The sequence below is a fragment of the Theropithecus gelada genome, chromosome 16 (genome assembly GCF_003255815.1).
Source record: "Theropithecus gelada isolate Dixy chromosome 16, Tgel_1.0, whole genome shotgun sequence".
In the NCBI taxonomy this organism is placed as follows: domain Eukaryota; kingdom Metazoa; phylum Chordata; class Mammalia; order Primates; family Cercopithecidae; genus Theropithecus; species Theropithecus gelada.
Window position 1 is genome coordinate 27260481 of NC_037684.1, and position 18151 is coordinate 27278631.

Below are 18151 nucleotides of genomic sequence, written 5' to 3' on the forward strand. Positions count from 1 at the left end.
CTGAACCTCTCTTAGTCTAAGATTAGCTCCATACCTCTATGCTTTCCCAAAACTGACGTACTCATTCCTATCACAGCATTTATTCCACAGTAACAGTTGACTGTGAGCAACTTAAGGGCACCAGTATCTTACTCAGTTACATCTGATGGTTGCATTACAGTACCTGGCAGTCAACAACTTTCTAGATTTTCTTAGCTGTAAAATGCCCATCCACTCTACTTCACAAAGCTTTTAAATAAATAAGATCATTTATGTGAAAATATTTTATAAATGATAAAAGTTGTTATATTATCAAGTTTATTAGCCTACACAGCAAACCATCTTAGGTACATGTGTTCAATATTCACAAAGAAGGTCTAAAAGGAGCCACATTTTAGATTATTTATACTCTACTTAACTAAATTTGTATTTCTTTTTTCTTGAGATGAGGTCTCGTTCTGTTGCCCAGCCTAGAGTGCAGTGGCACAATTATAGCTCACTGCAGTCTCAACCTGCCGGGCTCAAACGATCCTCCCGTCACAGTCCCCTGAGCAGCTGGGACTACAGGGCTATGCCACCATGCTTGGCGAATTTTCTTATTTTTTTAGTAGAGACAGGGTTTCCCTATGTTGCGCAGGCTGGTCTAGAACTCCTGAGCTCAAGTGATCCTCCTACCCTGGGCTCCCAAAGAGCTGGGATTACAGGTGTGAGCCACCACACCCAGGGCCTCAGGGACCCTTTTTAAAGCACTTTATATACATCAGGTTGAGCCACATGTAGCTGTCATTTTTATAACATGAAAACTGTCAAATACTAGCAAAACTTTATATGGTGTCGCCTAATACCTCGTTAAACCTTAAAATGTTATGAGGTGAGAAGAAAAAGCTCAGAAAGGTTATGTTTGCTTAAAGTACCTGGTTAATAATCTGGCTCCAGATACCTGTTTTAAGCACTAAGCTATAATAACACGTGCCCTTTTTTTGTTTTTTTTTGAGATGGAGTCTCACTCTGTCACCAGACTGGAGTGCAATGGCACGATCTAAGCTTACTGCAACCTCTGCCTCCCTAGTAGCTGGGACTACAGGTGCATGCCACCACACCCAGCTAATGTTTATATTTTTAGTAGAGACGGGGTTTCACCATGTTGGCCAGGATGGTTTCAATCTCTTGACCTCGTGATCTGCCCGCCTTGGCCTCCCAAAGTGCTGGGATTATAGGCATGAGCCTCTGTGCCCGGCCTTATTTTCTTTTTGAAAATAAGACTTCATAAAAATCTAATTGTTTATGTATAAACTGTACTACCCTGTTCAGAAATCCTAGTTACCTCTAGTCATTTCACTTTAGTATGTCCCATAACTGTAATCAGGGCAAGTGGTAAAACAAAATATCTATTCTGAACTACAGAATATATCCATAAAACAGAGTTGCCTTCAATTCCAACTTTATATCAGTTATTTTTTTAAAGTATGTATTTTTTTCTGATTACTGGACATGCTTATTATAAGAAATTTACCTCAGAGCTTTTAGAGACATGTTTGTTATTGATGTACAGGAAGCCAAGTCAAGGTGCCTGAGTTTGGAACAGAACTTGCTAAGGCTAGTACATGTACTGAAAAATGGAAAAAGGAGAAAATAATGAATAAACAAGACAAGTACACATCCTTGGTATATCAGACACTGTTCTCATTAAACATATGTGTATATATAAGAACTGTAAAATTTTCATACCCCTAAAAAAGCAGTTACATATCCTAAGACCCTTCACATTGAGGAAGAGACAGATACCACTCACAAAGAAAAAAGGTTGTGCTGTATATGAGAATTTGCATGAGGGGAAGATGGTGTTTGATTCATATTTTAAAATGTTAACAGCAATTGACAACATGATACTTATGTGATTTCTAAGAGATCTATATGCATTTTGCAAATCTAGAAACACCAGAAGCTAATGGCTATCTACTAGCACATAGTCAAACATGAAGAAGAAAAGCTCTGCATATTTTTCACTTAAATCCCTACTCAAGATAACCTTTTGCATAACAGTAATGTAGGAAATGGATTTTTGCAAGGTATACAAAAGATGGATGATGGACTGATATTGGGCTGAAAAAAGTAAGTTTATGTATTAAAAACTTTTCTCTGGCGGTCAAGTTCTCATTTTAAATTTTAACAGATCATGAAAAACTTCAAATACAAACACGAGTAAATAATACAGAGAACCCACATGTACCATCAGTAAACTTCAACATTTATAAATACTATTTTTCTTTTTGAGACAATCTTGCTCTGTTGCCCAGGCTGGAGAGCAGTGGCGCAATCTAGGCCCACTGCAACCTCCACCTCCGGGTTCAAGCGATTCTCATGCCTCAGCCTCCCAAGTAGCTGGGACCACAGACACACACCACCACACCCAGCTAATTTTTCATATTTTTAGTAGAGATGGGGTTTTGCCATATTAGCCAGGCTGGTCTCCAACTCTGGGCCTCAAGTGATCCACCTGCCTCAGCCTCCCAAACTGCTGGGATTACAAGTGTGAGACACTGCGCCTGGCCCAACATTTATCAGTATTCTACTATTAAATATTTTTATTTCTTGGGAGGCTGAGGTGGGTGGATTGCCTGAGGTCAGGAGTTCTAGACCAGCCTGACCAACATTGTGAAACCCCGTCTCTACTAAAAATACAAAATTAGCTGAGCGTGGTGGCACATGCCTGTAATCCCAGCTACTGGGAAGGCTGAGGCAAGAGAATGGCTTGAGCTCAGGAGGCGGAGGTTGCAGCAAGTCAAGATTGCACCATTGCACTCCAGCCTGGGCAACAAGAGCAAAACTCCGTCTCCAAAAAAAAAAAAAAAAAAAAAAAAAAAATTTATGCCATCTCTTCTTCACCCCTTTTTTATTCCAGGATTTTAAAGCCAATTCCAAACATATCATTTTACCTGTAAATATTTCAGTATCTATCTATATATATTTTTTGAGACAGAGTCTTGTTCTTATCGCTCAGGCTGGAGTGCAATGGCACGATCTTGGCTCATTGCAACCTCCGCCTCCTGGGTTCAAGCAATTCTCCTGCCTCAGCATCCCAAGTAGCTGGGATTACAGGTACCCGTCACCATGCCCAGCTAATTTTTGTATTTTTAGTAGAGATGGGGTTTCGCCATGTTGGCCAGGCTGGTCTTGAACTCCTGACCTTGTGATCCATCCGCCTCGGCCTCCCAAAGTGCTGGAATTACAGGCATGAGCCACCGCGCCTGGCCTTGGTATCTATTTCTGATAGGTAAATACTTTAATTTCTTAATATCATCTGATGCTGAAATGTGTTAACTTTTCTCCAATTATATCATAAATGTTTTTGACAAGTTGATTCGTTCAAATTAGGATCTAAACAAGAGTCACACATTCTCTTTGGCTGATATGTCTTCTAGGTCTTTGTGTGGGCCAATGTTTTCATTTCTTTTTTCTCTTTTTGTTACAGACAGGGTCTCACTCTGTCACCCTGGTAGGAGTGCAGTGGCACTACCATAACTCAATGTAACCTCCAACTCCTGGGCTCAAGCGATCTCCTACCTCAGCCTCCTGAATAGCAAGGACTACAGATACGTGCCATCACACCTAATTAAAAATTTTTTTTGTAGAGACAGGGTCTAACTATGTTGCCCAGGCTGGTCTCAAACTTTTGGACTCAAGTGATCCTCTTGCCTTGGCCTTCCAGAGTGCTGGGATTACAAGCATGAGCCACCACACCCGGCTTGTTTTCATTTCTTTTGAACAGAGTCTTAGGAATGTAATTGCTAGATCCTATGGCAAAGTTATGTTTGACTTTGAAGAAAACTGCCAAACTGTTTCCCAAATTGGCCATACCATTTTACATTCCCACCAGAAATTCATGAGGGTCCCCGTTTTTCCAAATCCTTGCCAATACTTGGCATTGTCTCTCTTTTTGAATACAGTTATCTTAGTGTGTATGGAGTGGAACTGCATTGTGGTTTTACTTTACAATTCTGTAATGAAAACCTTTTCTTTTTCTTTGCTTTTTTTTTTTTTTTTTTTTTGAGATGGACTCTCACTCTGTCACCTGGGCTGGAGTGCAGTGGCGTGATCTCAGCTCACTGCAACCTCTGCCTCCCACGTTCAAGCGATTCTTCTGCCTCAGTCTTCTGAGTAGCTGGGACTACAGGCACATACCACCACACCCAGCTAATTTTTTTTGTAGTTTTAGTAGAGACAGCATTTTACTACGTTGGTCAGGCAGGTCGCAAACTCCTGACCTCAAATGATCCCCCCGCCTTGGCCTCCCAAAGTGCTAGGACTGCACGAATGGTGAGCCACTGCACCCGGTGTAAATACTTTTTCTTATGCTTACTTGCCATTCATATGTCTTTGGTGAAATGTCTATCTAAGACTTCAGCCCATTTTTTTTCGTTTAATTGTCTTCTCATTATTAATTCTAAGAGCTCTCTATATATTCTTGAGAGAAGCACTGTTATTAGATATATGACCTGCAAATACTTTCTCCCAGTCTGTGTCCTATCTTTTCATTTTCTTTCTTTTCTATCTTTTAAATTAGAGTTGGAGTCTCACCAGAAACACCAATCAGGCTAGATTTGATCTTCTGGGCTTAAGTGATCCTCCTGCCTCAGCCTCCCAAATAGTTGAGACTACGGGTGTAGGTCATGGTGCCTGGCCTTTTCCAATTTATTATTTTTATTTTATTTTTTTCCTCAGACAATCAGGCAATGTGACCTTTTTTATTTAAGTTAATAGTATCTTCAGAAGCATATTTATTTATGTATGTATTTATTTATTTATTTAGACGGAGTCTTGCTCTGTCGCCCAGGCTGGAGTGCAGTGGTACCATCTCGGCTCACTGCAACCTCCACCTCCCAGATTCAAGTGATTCTCCTGCCTCAGCCTCTGGAGTAGCTGGGAGGCACGTGCCACCACGCCTGGCTAATTTTTTGTATTTTTAGTAGAGACAGGGTTTCACTGTGTTAGTCAGGATGGTCTCAAACTTCTGACCTGGTGATCTGCCTGCCTCAGCCTCCCAAAGTGCTGGGATTATAGGTGTGAGCCACCGTGCCTGGCAGAAGCATAAAAGTTTTTAATTTTAATGAGGTACAATTTATCATTTTTTTCTTTTATAGCTTGTCTATGTGTGGGCTCCTTTTTAGGCACTTTATTTTAGTCCACTGACTGATACGTTTATGCTTATACCACCAGCACATTGTCCTGATGACCATTCCTGTAATAATAACCCTTCAAATCAGGTAGTATAAGTCCCCACACTTCACAGTCTATCAAAATTGATTTTGTTATTCTAGAACCTCTGAATTTGCACATGAATTTAGAACCAGCCTTTCAATTTCAACAAAAAAACCTATTGGGATTTTTTATTGGAACTGCACTGTATCTGTAGAACAATTTAAGGAAAACAAGTATCTTAACAGGTTCAGGCCTGTAATCTCAACACTTTGGGAGGCTGAGGCAGGCAGACTGCTTGAGCCCAGGCGTTTGAGACCACCTTGGGTAACATGGTGAAATTTTCTCTCTACCCAAAATAGAAAAATTAGCCGGGCATGGTGGCACATACCTGTAGTCCCAATTACTTGGGAGGCTGAGGTGGGAGCCCAGGAGATGGAGAGTGCAGTGAGCTGTGGTTGTGCCACCACTGCATTCCAGCCTGGACAACAGAGCAAGACCCTATCTCAAGAAACAAACAAAAAAACCCCAAACCAAAACAATATTGAGTTTCTAAATCTATATGTATGGGGCCAGGAGTGGTGACTCATGCCTGTAATCCCAGCACTTTGGGAGGCCGAGGTAGGCGGATCAGTTGAGCACAGGAGTTCAAGACCAGCCTGGCCAACATGGTGAAACTCCGCCTCTACTAAAAATACAAACAAAAATTAGCCAGGCATGGTGGCAAGCGCCTGTAATCCCAACTACTTGGGAAGCTGAGGCACGAGAATTACTTGAACCCAGGAGGCAGAGTTTGCAGTTAGCTAAGAATGTGCCACTGCACTCCAGCCTGGGCAACAGAGCGAGACTCAGTCTCAAAAAAAAAAAAAAAATTTGTATGTTTATTTCTCCATTTATTTAAGTCTTCTTTTTAAAATTTTCTTTTCTCTAACTTTTGTTAGTGATCATTTTATAATTTTCAGTGTATATGACTTACACATTATTTTTATTACGTTCATCCTTATATATTTTATATTTTTGGGTACTACTATAAATGATATATCTTAAACTTCATTTTCCAATTGCTGACTGCTAGTATACAGAAATAGAATTGAGTTTTGCAAAGTAGTCATGTATCTCATTACTTTGCTAGAATTCAATGGATCTAGTAGCTTTGTAATAGATTCCATGGACTTTCCTATGAATCCAATTATACCATTATGTGAATGCCTTTTATAATCCTTCCTCTATTGCATTAGGCACAACATCCAGTACAATGTTGAACAGCTGTGGTAAGACCTGATATCCTTGCCTTGTTCCTGCTGTTAGGGAATCTTTCATCTCAGGAAGTCTTTCATCATCAAATATGATGTTGTAAGAGATTTTTTCACATATATACTTGATCAGGTTGAAGAAGTTACACTATCTTATTTGTCCATAAACTTTTTTTTGAGACAGGGCTTCAGTCTGTCACCTAGGCTGAAGTGCAGTGGCATGATCACAGTTCACCATACCCTTGACTTCCTCGACCCAAGAGATCCTCCCACCTCAGCCTCCTGAGTAGATGGGAACACAGGTGTGCGCCATCATGCTCAACTAATCTTTTATTTTTTGTAGAGATGGGGTCCCACTATGTTGCCCATGCTGGTCTCAAACTCCTGGGTGCAAGCAACCCTCCTGCTTTAGCTTCCCAAAGTGTTGGGATTACAGGTATGAGCCAAAGAACTCAGCCTTTGTGTTCTTTCTTGACTAATCTAGACAAAGGTTAATCAAGCTTATTCATTTTATTTTGAAGAATCAACTTTTACTTCATAAATTTTCTCCATTCTGTGCCTTTTTTTTTTTTTTGGAGACACAGTCTCGCTCTGTCACCCAGGCTAGAGTGCAGTGGCTGATTTCGGCTCATTGCAAGCTCCGCCTCCTGGGTTCACGCCATTCTCCTGCCTCAGCCTCCGGAGTAGCTGGGACCACAGGCGCCCGCCACCACGCCCGGCTCATTTTTTGTTTTAGTAGAGACGGGGCTTCACCATGTTAGCCAGGATGCTCTCCATCTCCTGACCTAGTGATCCACCCGCCTCAGCCTCCCAAAATGATGGGATTACAGGCGCGAGCCACCGCACCGGGCCACCTATTTTTTATTTCATGGATTTCCAGTATTATTTCCTTCCTTCCTTTGGATTTAATTTACTTTTTTCTACTTTTTTCTTCCTTTTTGGTAGGCAGGGAGGGAGGAGAGAGGACAGACTCTTTTCTAGCTCTCTAAGCAGATTAGATCCTTGATTTTAAAACTTTTCTTTTTTGAGATGGAGTCTCACTCTGTCGCCCAAGTTAGAGTACAGTGGCACAATCTCAGCTTACTGCAACCTCTTGAACTGGGTTCAAGCAAGTCTCCTGCCTCAGTCTCCCAAGTATCTGGGACCACAGACAAGCACCACCACACCAGGCTAATTTTTCGTATTTTTAGTACAGATGGGTTTTTGCTGTGTTGGCCAGGCTGTTCTTAACTCCTGACCTCAAGTGATCTGCCTGCGTTGGCCTCCCAAAATACTGGGATTACAGGCATGAGGCATGAGGCACTGTGCCCGGCCAAACTTCTCCTTTCTAATATTAGCATTTGATGCTATACATTTTGCTCTAAGCGATACCTTAGGTGCATTCCACAAATTTAAAAAGTTACATATTCTCATTATCACTCAATGGAGCATATTTTCTAAATTTCTTTGTAAGTAATTCTTTGAACTATGGGTTATTCAGAAGCATGTCATTTAATTTTCTAATCTTCCAGGTATCTGTTATTAATTTCTACTTTAATTTTGTTGAGGCCACAGAACATACCCAATATGATTTTAATCCTTCCAAATGTATTACATTTTGTTTTATGGCCCATTATTTGGTTTGTCCTATTGAATATTCCAAATGTACTTGAAGAGAATGTTTATTCTGATGCTTTTTGGTGTAGCAATCTATAAATGTCAATTATATTAAGCTCATCATTGATAGTGTTGCTGAAGTCTTCAATAGCTTTACTGCTTTTTGGCATACTTGTTTTATAAGCCAGGGGTACTCTTTAATACCTTTTTTCATCTAATCTTTTTCCTTAAATTTACTCCATCTGATATTAATGTCCACTCCAATCTTCCCAATTAGTATTTATAATAGTATATATTTTCCCATTCTTTTACTTTTAATTTTTTTTTTAATTTTTGCACATATTTGTACCTGTTATTTAAAATTTTTTATTTACTTACTTTTTGAAATGTGGTCTTGATAGGTGGCCCAGGCTTGAGTGCAGTAGCTATTAACAGGCATGATCACAGTGCAATGCAGTCTCTAACTCCTGGTCTCAAATGATCCCCCTGCTTCAGCCTACCAACTAGCTGGGATTACCGGCGCATACCACCATGCCTGGCTTGTAACTGTTATTTTTAAACTCCTTATTGCTTAGTTCTATTTCAGTCATTTCTGGGTTTATTTCTTTCCTTTCTTTCTTCTTTTCCAAGAGAGTTTCGCTTGTTGCCCAGGCTGGAGTGCAATGGCACCATTTTGGCTCACTGCAACCTCCGCCTCTTCTGGGTCTATTTCTATTGACTGGCTTTTCTTCTGGTTTTGGGTCACATTTTCCCACTGCTTTGTTAGAATTTTTGATTGAGTGACAAATACTCTGTATGCCACACTGCTGGGTATCTGGATTTTGATGTCTTCCTTTAAAGAGTGTTGAGCCGGCCGGGCGTGGTGGCTCAAGCCTGTAATCCCAGCACTTTGGGAGGCCGAGACGGGCGGATCACGAGGTCAGGAGATCGAGACCATCCTGGCTAACACAGTGAAACCCCGTCTCTACTAAAAAATACAAAAAACTAGCCGGGCGAGGTGGCGGGCGTCTGTAGTCCCAGCTACTCAGGAGGCTAAGGCAGGAGAATGGCATGAACCCGGGAGGCGGAGCTTGCTGTGAGCCGAGATCCGGCCACTGCACTCCAGCCTGGGTGACAGAGCGAGACTCCGTCTCAAAAAAAAGAACTAAAAAAAAAAAAAAAAAAAAAAAAAGAGACATTTTACGTTCCTGGAAGGGTGAGTTAAAGGCTATATAAAGAATTAAAGCTTTTTTAAAATCACATTCCCAAATTATTGGTCAAAAGGGAGCAGTTGGNAAAAAAAAAAAAAAAAAAAAAAAAAAAGAGTGTTGAGCCATGTTTTGGCAGGCAGTTAAGTTTGTTTTGGATCAATTTCTTTCTTTCTTTTTTTTTTTTTTTGAGATGGAGTCTTGCTCAGTCGCTCAGGCTGGAGTGCAGTGGCATGATCTCAGCTCCTGGGTTTGAGCGATTCTTCTGCCTCAGCCTCCCAAGCAGCTGGGATTACAGGCACATGCTACCATGCCTGGCTAATTTTTGTACTTTTAGTAGAGATGGGGTTTCACCATGTTGGCCAGGCTGGTCTTGAACTCCTGACCTCAGGTGATCTGCCCACCTTGGCCTCCCAAAGTGCTGAAATTACAGGCATGAGCCATCGTGCCCAGTCTGATTCTTAAAATAAAATAAAATAAATAAATAAATAAATAAAAATATTTAATAGAGCAGGTCTAGTTTAGCCCTACTACCAAGGTGTAATCTTTCTGGAGTCTTTATTGAATGTCCCAGGTGTTCAATGAATTTTCTCCATTTTGGGTGGGTGGAACTTCATCCAACCTTATTAAGTCCTAGAAATTATTTGGCTTATAGTTTCCCAGTAATTGTTTTTTTCCTCACTAGATCTTCTTTGCCAACCTGTGTGGGGTCTCATCCTATGCATGCAGAGTTTACTATTCAGCCAAATCTACATATGGCATTGTCTGAAAAATGCCTCAGTCACAAAGTGAGGATAATCATATGGCTCACTTCATTTGTTTCTCAGTCTTGTGCTACATGTACAACATCCTAAACTGGTCTTCTAGATTTTGTTTAGTTTTCTAGTTGTTTACAGCAGGAGGGCAGTTATTATCACTGTGAGAAGCAGAAGTCTACTTGGATTTTTTTTTTAAGACATAGGGTCTCACTATGTTGGCCAGGCTAGGCTCAAACTCCTGGTCTCAAGTAGTCCTCCTGCCTCAGCCTCCCAATGTGCTGGGATTACAGGTGAGAGCCACCACACCTGGCTGCTTCTTCATTATTTTTTGAGATAGGGTCTTGCTTTGTTGCCCAAGCTGGAGTGCAGTGACACATATCTCAGCTCACTACAACTTCTGGCTCCCAAGCTCCCAAGCCCAAGCAATCCTCCCACCTCAGGCTACCAAGTAGCTCGGACTACAGGCATGTACCACCATGCCTGGCTAATTTTTTGTATTTTTTGTAGAGGTGGGGTTTCGCCATGTTGCTGAGGTTGGGCTAAAGCAATTCACCCACCTGGGCCTCTCAAAGTTCTGGGATTACAGGAGTGAGCCACAGTCCCCTGCTGCTTCTTTGATTTAAAAAATTTGTGTATTTCAAGGCTAATACTGTGTTTAAAATAGTGTATTTTTAAATTCACTAAAACGTGGAAATGTGAATACTGACAACTGGTTATCTGATGGTTTTAAGATATTGTTTTTAGAGCAGTGATAAAGTTAATGCACTTACGGCCAGGCGTGGTGGCTCACACCTGTAATCTCAATACTCTGGGAGGCCAAGGCGGGCAGATCACCTGAGGTCAGGAGTTCCTGACCAGCCTGGCCAATATGGTGAAAACCTGTCTCTACTAAACATACAAAAATTGGTCGGGCATGGTGGCACCCCCCTGTAATTCCAGGTACTCAGGAAGCTGGGCTGGGATCACGCCACCGCACTCCAGCCTGGGCAACAGAGCAAGACATCATCTCAAAATAAACAAACAATAAAAGTTAATGCACTTACATGAGAGACTTTAATTGTTAAAGAGTACATACTGAAGTACAGATTAAATAATATGATGTCTAGGACTTTTCTTCAAAATAAGATAAAATGAGAGAGGATAAGTGGGTGGAGTTATTCATGAAACAAGACTGGCCGTAAACTGGTAACAGTTAAAGCTGAGTGATGGGCTCAATACACTTTTTTGTCTACTTCTGTAATGTTTCAAATTTTCACATTTAAAAAAAGTCAGCAGAAGTAATTTCTGTGTGACTATAACTCCAACTTGGGTTCAAGGGGTTTTTTTCTTTGAGCCAGAGTCTTGCGCTTTCGCCCAGGATGGAATACAGTAGTGTGATCTCAGCTCACTGCAACCTCTACCTCCTGGGTTCAAGCAATTATTGCGCCTCAGCCTCCCAAGTAGCTGGGATGTGCCACCATGCCTGGTTAATTTTTGCATTTTTAGTAGAGATGGGGTTTCACCGTGTTGGCCAGGCTGGCTTGAACCCCTGACCTCAAGTTATCCACCCACCTCAGCCTCCCAAGGTGCGGAGATTTTAGGCCTAAGTCACTTGCACTAGGCCGGTTCATGTGTTTTTAATTTGTAGGGATTGCTTTCATTTCTTTTTGACTTAATTTTTGTTTGAATGATGTAAAATATTTACATGGCTATTAAACGATAAAACATAATTCAGAGTTCTCCCTTTTATCCCTGTCCCTTGTGTTTTCTCACTTCCCCATATAAACAACTATTTTTACTTACTTTATTTTTGATTGGCATTTCCATTCTTTTTGAAAATAAATAAATATGGAGATATATATATATGTATTAAGTCTTCTGGCCCTACAAAAGGTGTATTATACAAACTCCTCTGCAGTTTCCTTTTCTTCATTTAACAACATGTCCTCAAGATCACTCCAGAGTATTATATAGAGATTTTCCTCATTACTTTTATTCAACCAGTACTCTACTGATAGACATTGGGTAGTTTCCTATCTTTTGCTATTACAAGTAATGTAGTAGCCTTGCACATATATATTATGTTTTCGCCAATGCATCTTGAGGATAAGATAGATTCTGACAAAAAATATTAATTACATGTCACTTTTCTAGATACCAAGTGGTCAAATTCTTAATCTTTATAACATAAGTACTCAAAGGAAACAAAAATTAAAAGATAATTTATCTAAAGCAAATGTAGTTCTGTTGGTATAAAGTAATGGTGGGGGAAGAGGTTAGTATATTTCATCTCTCACAGTAAAGGTTTCCAAATCAATCTACAGGAATACTTATTAGTAGAGGCCGGGCGCGGTGGCTCATGCCTGTAATCCCAACACTTTGGGAGGCCAAGGCGGGCAGATCATGAGATCAGGAGATCGAGACCATCCTGGTTAACACAGTGAAACCTCGTCTCTACTAAAAGTACAAAAAATTAGCCGGATGTGGTGGCATGTGCCTGTAGTCCCAGCTACTTGGGAGGCTGAGGCAGGAGAATCGCTTTAACTCAGGAGGCGGAGGTTACGGTGAGCCAAGGTTGCACCACTGTAGTCCAGCCTGGGCGACAGAGCGAGACTTCATCTCAGAAAAAAAAAAAGAAATACTTATTAGTAGAGTTAATGAATAACTACCTTCTAGGTCTAATTTCTGGGACTGTAAGCCTCTTGAGGATGAAGAATTAAGCTTAATTTCCTTCAGATCATGACCAACAGAGAGACAGCACGTTTAGTGAATCATTTTCATTTAATAACTGTTCTCAGGTCTGATTATCATAAGCTGTTTAGTCCTCTGTTTAAGATTTTAATCTTTTCATAGAATTATGTTTACTGTGGCTTTTAATTGGTAGCTACTAGTATCTTGAAATATAAATAATCCCAGTAATATGTATTATTACTATCCCTACTGTATCTACATTGACAATTATTGAAAGTTTCACCTTAAATATCAAAGATAGAATTCCAAAACAAGTTTCTCATTCCATTTCTACTTTGATGCTGCTTTCTCTTTTAAAAATATCTTTCCTCTACAAAACCAATATAAAATTTGCTAAATATAGTTAGTGGCCTGAATTTAAAGGTAGTATCAGCCAGACATAAGGGGCTATGACTTATCCTTCTAAAACATAAAATACTTACGCGTCTGTTGTCTTTGTACACCCATTTAGATTCAGTACTTCAATGTTCCTGCAGTTTTGTGCAAAGGTTCTTTATAGGAAAGAAAGTAAGAGGTTTCAAATGAAATAAGCAAAATTCCAGTCATTAAAAAAGCAATAAAATATATTATTATCGGTAATATTGATTGTTGATAACTGCAATACTGTGATATAAAGGAAAAACATGTATTTGGTCTTCATCCTCGGTTCTTGGCATCCAGTCCCTAAAATCTTTGTAATTTCCTGAGTGATAGTATCTTTTGTTACTAGTTGGTGAAAAGTAATCGCGGTTTTTGCCATTACTGTTAATTAACAGTAACTGCCATTATTGTTAATGGCAAAAACTGTAATTACTTTTGCACAAACCTAATATAATATTTGGTCTTCAATCATGTCTATGATCAAGGAACCTCTGTAAAAACCCCTAAATGATAGGAGAGCTTCTGGGTTGGTGAATGTAACCACATGCCAGAAGGGTAATATACCCCAATTCCACGGGGACAGAAGCTCCTGTGCCTGGGACCCTTCTAGACCCTGCCTTATACACCTTTTCATATTCCTTCCACCTCAGCCTCCCTAAATGCTGGGATTACAGGTGTGAGCCACTGAGCCTGGCCATGATTTTTTTTTTGAGATAGAATCTCTCTCTGTTGCTGAGGCTGGAGTATAGTGGTGCCATCTCAGCCCACTGCAGCCTCCACCTCCCAGGTTCAAGCGATTCTTCTGCCTCAGCCTCCTGAGTAGCTGGGATGACAGGCACGCACCACCATGCCTGACTAAGTTTTTGTATTTTTAGTAGAGACAAGGTTTCACCATGTTGGTTAGGCTGGTCTTGAACTCCTCATCTCAAGTGATCCACCTACATCAGCCTCCCAAAGTGCTAAGATTACAGGCTTGGGCCATCACACCTGGTTTAAATTAATTTTCAATTATAAATTCTTCAAACATAACTTTAAAAATTATTTTAAATTAAAAAAATAAATGATTGCTTATTTATTTATTTTTAGAGACAGGCTGGAGTACAGTGGTGCAATCACAGCTCACTGTAGCCTCAACCTCCCAGGCTCAAGTGATCCTCCTACCTCAGTCTCCCTAGTAGCTTGGTTTACAGGCATATGTCACCTAACCTGGCTAATTAAAAAAAGTTTTCTAAGGCCGGGCGCGGTGGCTCAAGCCTGTAATCCCAGCACTTTGGGAGGCCGAGACGGGCGGATCACAAGGTCAGGAGATCGAGACCATCCTGGCTAACCCGGTGAAACCCTGTCTCTACTAAAAAATACAAAAAAACTAGCCGGGCAAGGTGGCGGGCACCTGTAGTCCCAGCTACTTGGGAGGCTGAGGCAGGAGAATGCCGTAAACCTGGGAGGTGGAGCTTGCAGTGAGCTGAGATCCGGCCACTGCCCTCCAGCCTGGGCTACAGAGCGAGAGTCCGCTCTGTAAAGACTCCGCCTTGCCATGCTGCCTAGATTGGTCTTATACTCCTGGCCTCAAGTGTAATCCTCCCACCTAGCCTCCCAAAGTCCTGGGGCCACTGCCCAGGTTAGGGTTAACCATAACCCTAAAAAAGAACTAGGCTGGGTGCGGTGGCTCTTGCCTGTAATTCCAGCACTTTGGGAGGCTGAGGCAAGAAGACTGTTTGAGTGTAAGAGTTCGAGACCAGCCTGGACAACAAAATGAGACGCTGACTCTATAAAAAAATTTTAAAACTTAGCCAGGCGTGGTGGTACATGTCTTTAGTCACAGCTACTCAAGAGGGGGAGGATTGCTTGAGTCCAGCAGTTCAAGACTGCAGTGAGCCATGATTATGCCAGGGCACTCCAGTGAGCCATGATTATGCCAGGGCACTTCAGCCTGGGTGACAGTGTGAGACCTTGTCTCAAAATATAAAATAAAAATAATTAATTAATTTAAAAAAACTTATTCAAAGCTCCAAAAGAAACACTTATGATAGGGAATGTAGGATTTTTTTCAGGCAGTACTTGTTCTTGTTTATTGTTAAAACTACATTTCTTATTACTGGATATTTTCAGATTATAAGCAATGTATGTGTGGTTGCATTTTTAATAACTTAGTAATTTTAAAACGATTTTAGCCTTTTCTGGGTGAGATGGTGCTGCTCTTCACTTCCATCAAGAAGATTAATCAACAGTTATGTTTTCACCTTAATGCATTGTCTCCCACTCCAAGACATCCACGAAGACTTAACTTTCGTAAAAAGCCCCCACATCGTTTTGAAATATTCTCCACTACTCGGCCCTGTAAAAATAGACAGGCAAACAAAAAGATAACCCATCTCATTACTTTAGAAAAGAACACATCCTCACTTTTAACGATTTATAAACAACGAGAAAACGCTTTTATTATGACCTAATTAATTTAATAGGAAAATTGTAACTTACCCTGGGAAAGCTTTCCTGATTAAGCCACAGCTACTGAAGCACAGCAACTACATTTATTTTTTTGTATCTTTTCCAAAATGTTTATTATAGTACTCTGCTTATAGTAGGGACTCAATGAACATTTAACAAAAACTGGCCAGTTTTGTTTTGTTTGGGCTGGGCACAGTGGCTCACACCTGTAATTCCAGCACTTTGGGAGGCCGAGGTAGGTGGATCACGAGGTCAGGAGATCAACACCATCCTGGCTAACACGGTGAAACTCCATCTCTACTAAAAATACAAAAAATTAGCCGGGCGTGGTGGTGGGCACCTGTAGTTCCAGCTACTTGGGAGGCTGAGGCAGGAGAATGGCATGAACCCAGGAGATGGAGCTTGTAGTGAGCCCAGGTCTCGCTCCACTGCACTCCAGCCTGGGTGACAAAGCGAAACTTGTCTCAAAAACAACAACAACAACAAAAGCTGGCCAGGCACAGTGGATTCCGCCTATAATCCCAGCACTTTGGGAGGCTGAGGCGGGCGGATCATTTGAGGTCAGGAGTTCAATACAAGCCTGGCCAACATGGTAAAACCCAGTCTCTACTAAAAATACAAAAATTAGCCAGGCATGGTGGCTCATGCCTGTAGTCCCAGCTACTCGGGAGGCTGAGGCATGAGAATTGCTTGAATCCAGGAAGCAGAGGTTGCAGTGAGCTGAGACTGCACCACTGCACTCCAGCCTGGGTGACAAAATGAGACTCTGTCTCAAAAACAAAAACAAAAGCTTGCTGAAGAATTTTGTGGGTGATGTTGCTTTATTTACGTCCATGAAGGTTAGAGAATTGTGAAAAACACGGCCGGGCGCGGTGGCTCAAGCCTGTAATCCCAGCACTTTGGGAGGCCGAGACGGGCGGATCACAAGGTCAGGAGATCGAGACCATCCTGGCTAACAGAGTGAAACCCCATCTCTACTAAAAAAAAAATACAAAAAACTAGCCGGGAGAGGTGGCAGGCGCCTGTAGTCCCAGCTACTCAGGAGGTTGAGGCAGGAGAATGGCGTGAACCCGGAAGGAGGAGCTTGGAGTGAGCTGAGATCCAGCCACTGTACTCTAGCCTGGGCGACAGAGCGAGACTCCGTCTCAAAAAAAAAAAAAAAAAAAAGAGAATTGCAAAAAACAAAATCCAGTGTAATGTTAGTGGGTATTATTTTATTTTATTTTATTTTTTATTTATTTATTTTTTGAGACTGAGTCTTGCTCTGTCGCCCAGGCTGGAGTGCAGTGACCGGATCTCAGCTCACTGCAAGCTCCGCCTCCTGGGTTTACGCCATTCTCCTGCCTCAGCCTCCCGAGTAGCTGGGACTACAGGCGCCTGCCACCTGGCCCGGCTAGTTTTTTGTATTTTTTAGTAGAGACGGAGTTTCACCGTGTTAGCCAGGATGGTCTCGATCTCCTGACCTCGTGATCCGCCCGTCTCGGCCTCCCAAAGTGCTGGGATTACAGGCTTGAGCCACTGTGCCCGGCCATGGGTATTATTTTGAAAGCACTTCGGTTGGTTTCAAACTCCTGACCTCAGGTGATCCGCCCACCTTGGCCTCCCAAAGTGCTGGGATTAAAGGTGTAAAGTCATCTCACGTGCCCTCAAAAAACCTTATTTAATCCTCAAGACGCCACGAAGAAGCTATTATTTCTACCTTCCTGATGAGAAGGATAAGAACAACAGAGTTCAAATTCAGTTTAAAATAATTTAAGGGTAAGCCATTCTCCATTTTATAGGTGATGGCTATACTAAGAGATAAAACATGGGGGGGGGAAAGTGAGAGGAGGAAAAAACCTCTCTCTGTAGCAAAAACAATTCAATAAATGGCTTTGGCTTAATTCAACCTTTGTCCTCCAAGAAACTGGCTCCTCAAGAATCAAAATACGTATCTCAAAAATATATATATACAAACGCCATCCTAACAAGTTATAACTCTCTTTGTTCTTCAGTAAACAAATATAAAATGTCTTCACTAAAATAAGCAAACACAGATTCAATGTTTCCACTGCAAAAACAAACTTTTAGTCCTATTTCAGGACCAAAGAATCCTATTTAGTCCTATTAATACTAAGTAATTGTATTATTTCAGTGAAATAATCAGGCTCATTCTCAAAAACTGCAGAAACTCTTGGGAACTCTAGAGGTTCCTGTAAACTTCAGATGCACTGAAAATAATATTTCCTCTCTCTAAGGAAAATGAGATTAATATGGTCAGGGCTAATCTGTTCCATGCTGTAATTACTAACATGAAAACTGGGGCCACACACCACATAATTATACCTCAATATCCCTCTGGAAATCAAATAGGTCAATTCGCTGCCAGTTACTGCCATCCAGAGCCAGAACATTCCAGGCCTATTTTAAAGAAAAAGAGACAGAATGAGCAGAAGCTAAAATTAAGGGGAAAAGGCAGCAATATTCAAGTTCACAATTCAACCAACTAATGACTAAAATGGATCCAAAAATTTATCAGGCCCTACCCACTTACTCCCAAATGATGTATCTTACTCCTGACCCATACTGTATTCTCCAATTAGATAATCTCATAAATGAGTGGGTACTAGAAACTAGCAGCTACAAAAGATCTTAGGCCAGGCAT

General features: G+C 41.2%; 1 protein-coding gene across 3 annotated transcripts in view; it reads right to left on the bottom strand.

Moving 5' to 3' along the window:
• Positions 1 to 18151, bottom strand: part of FBXL20 (F-box and leucine rich repeat protein 20) — a 154704-nt gene that overhangs the window by 29351 nt on the left and 107202 nt on the right. For 2 of the 3 annotated variants that reach the window (XM_025363658.1, XM_025363657.1), the window contains exons 4-7: positions 17833 to 17907; positions 15300 to 15394; positions 13122 to 13190; positions 1493 to 1588 (exon numbers count right to left, since the gene is read on the bottom strand). In XM_025363658.1, coding sequence (XP_025219443.1) covers positions 1493 to 1588; positions 13122 to 13190; positions 15300 to 15394; positions 17833 to 17907 — 335 coding nt within the window. The remainder of the gene's footprint in view (positions 1 to 1492; positions 1589 to 13121; positions 13191 to 15299; positions 15395 to 17832; positions 17908 to 18151) is intronic. The other variant, XM_025363660.1, reaches the window with a different exon arrangement.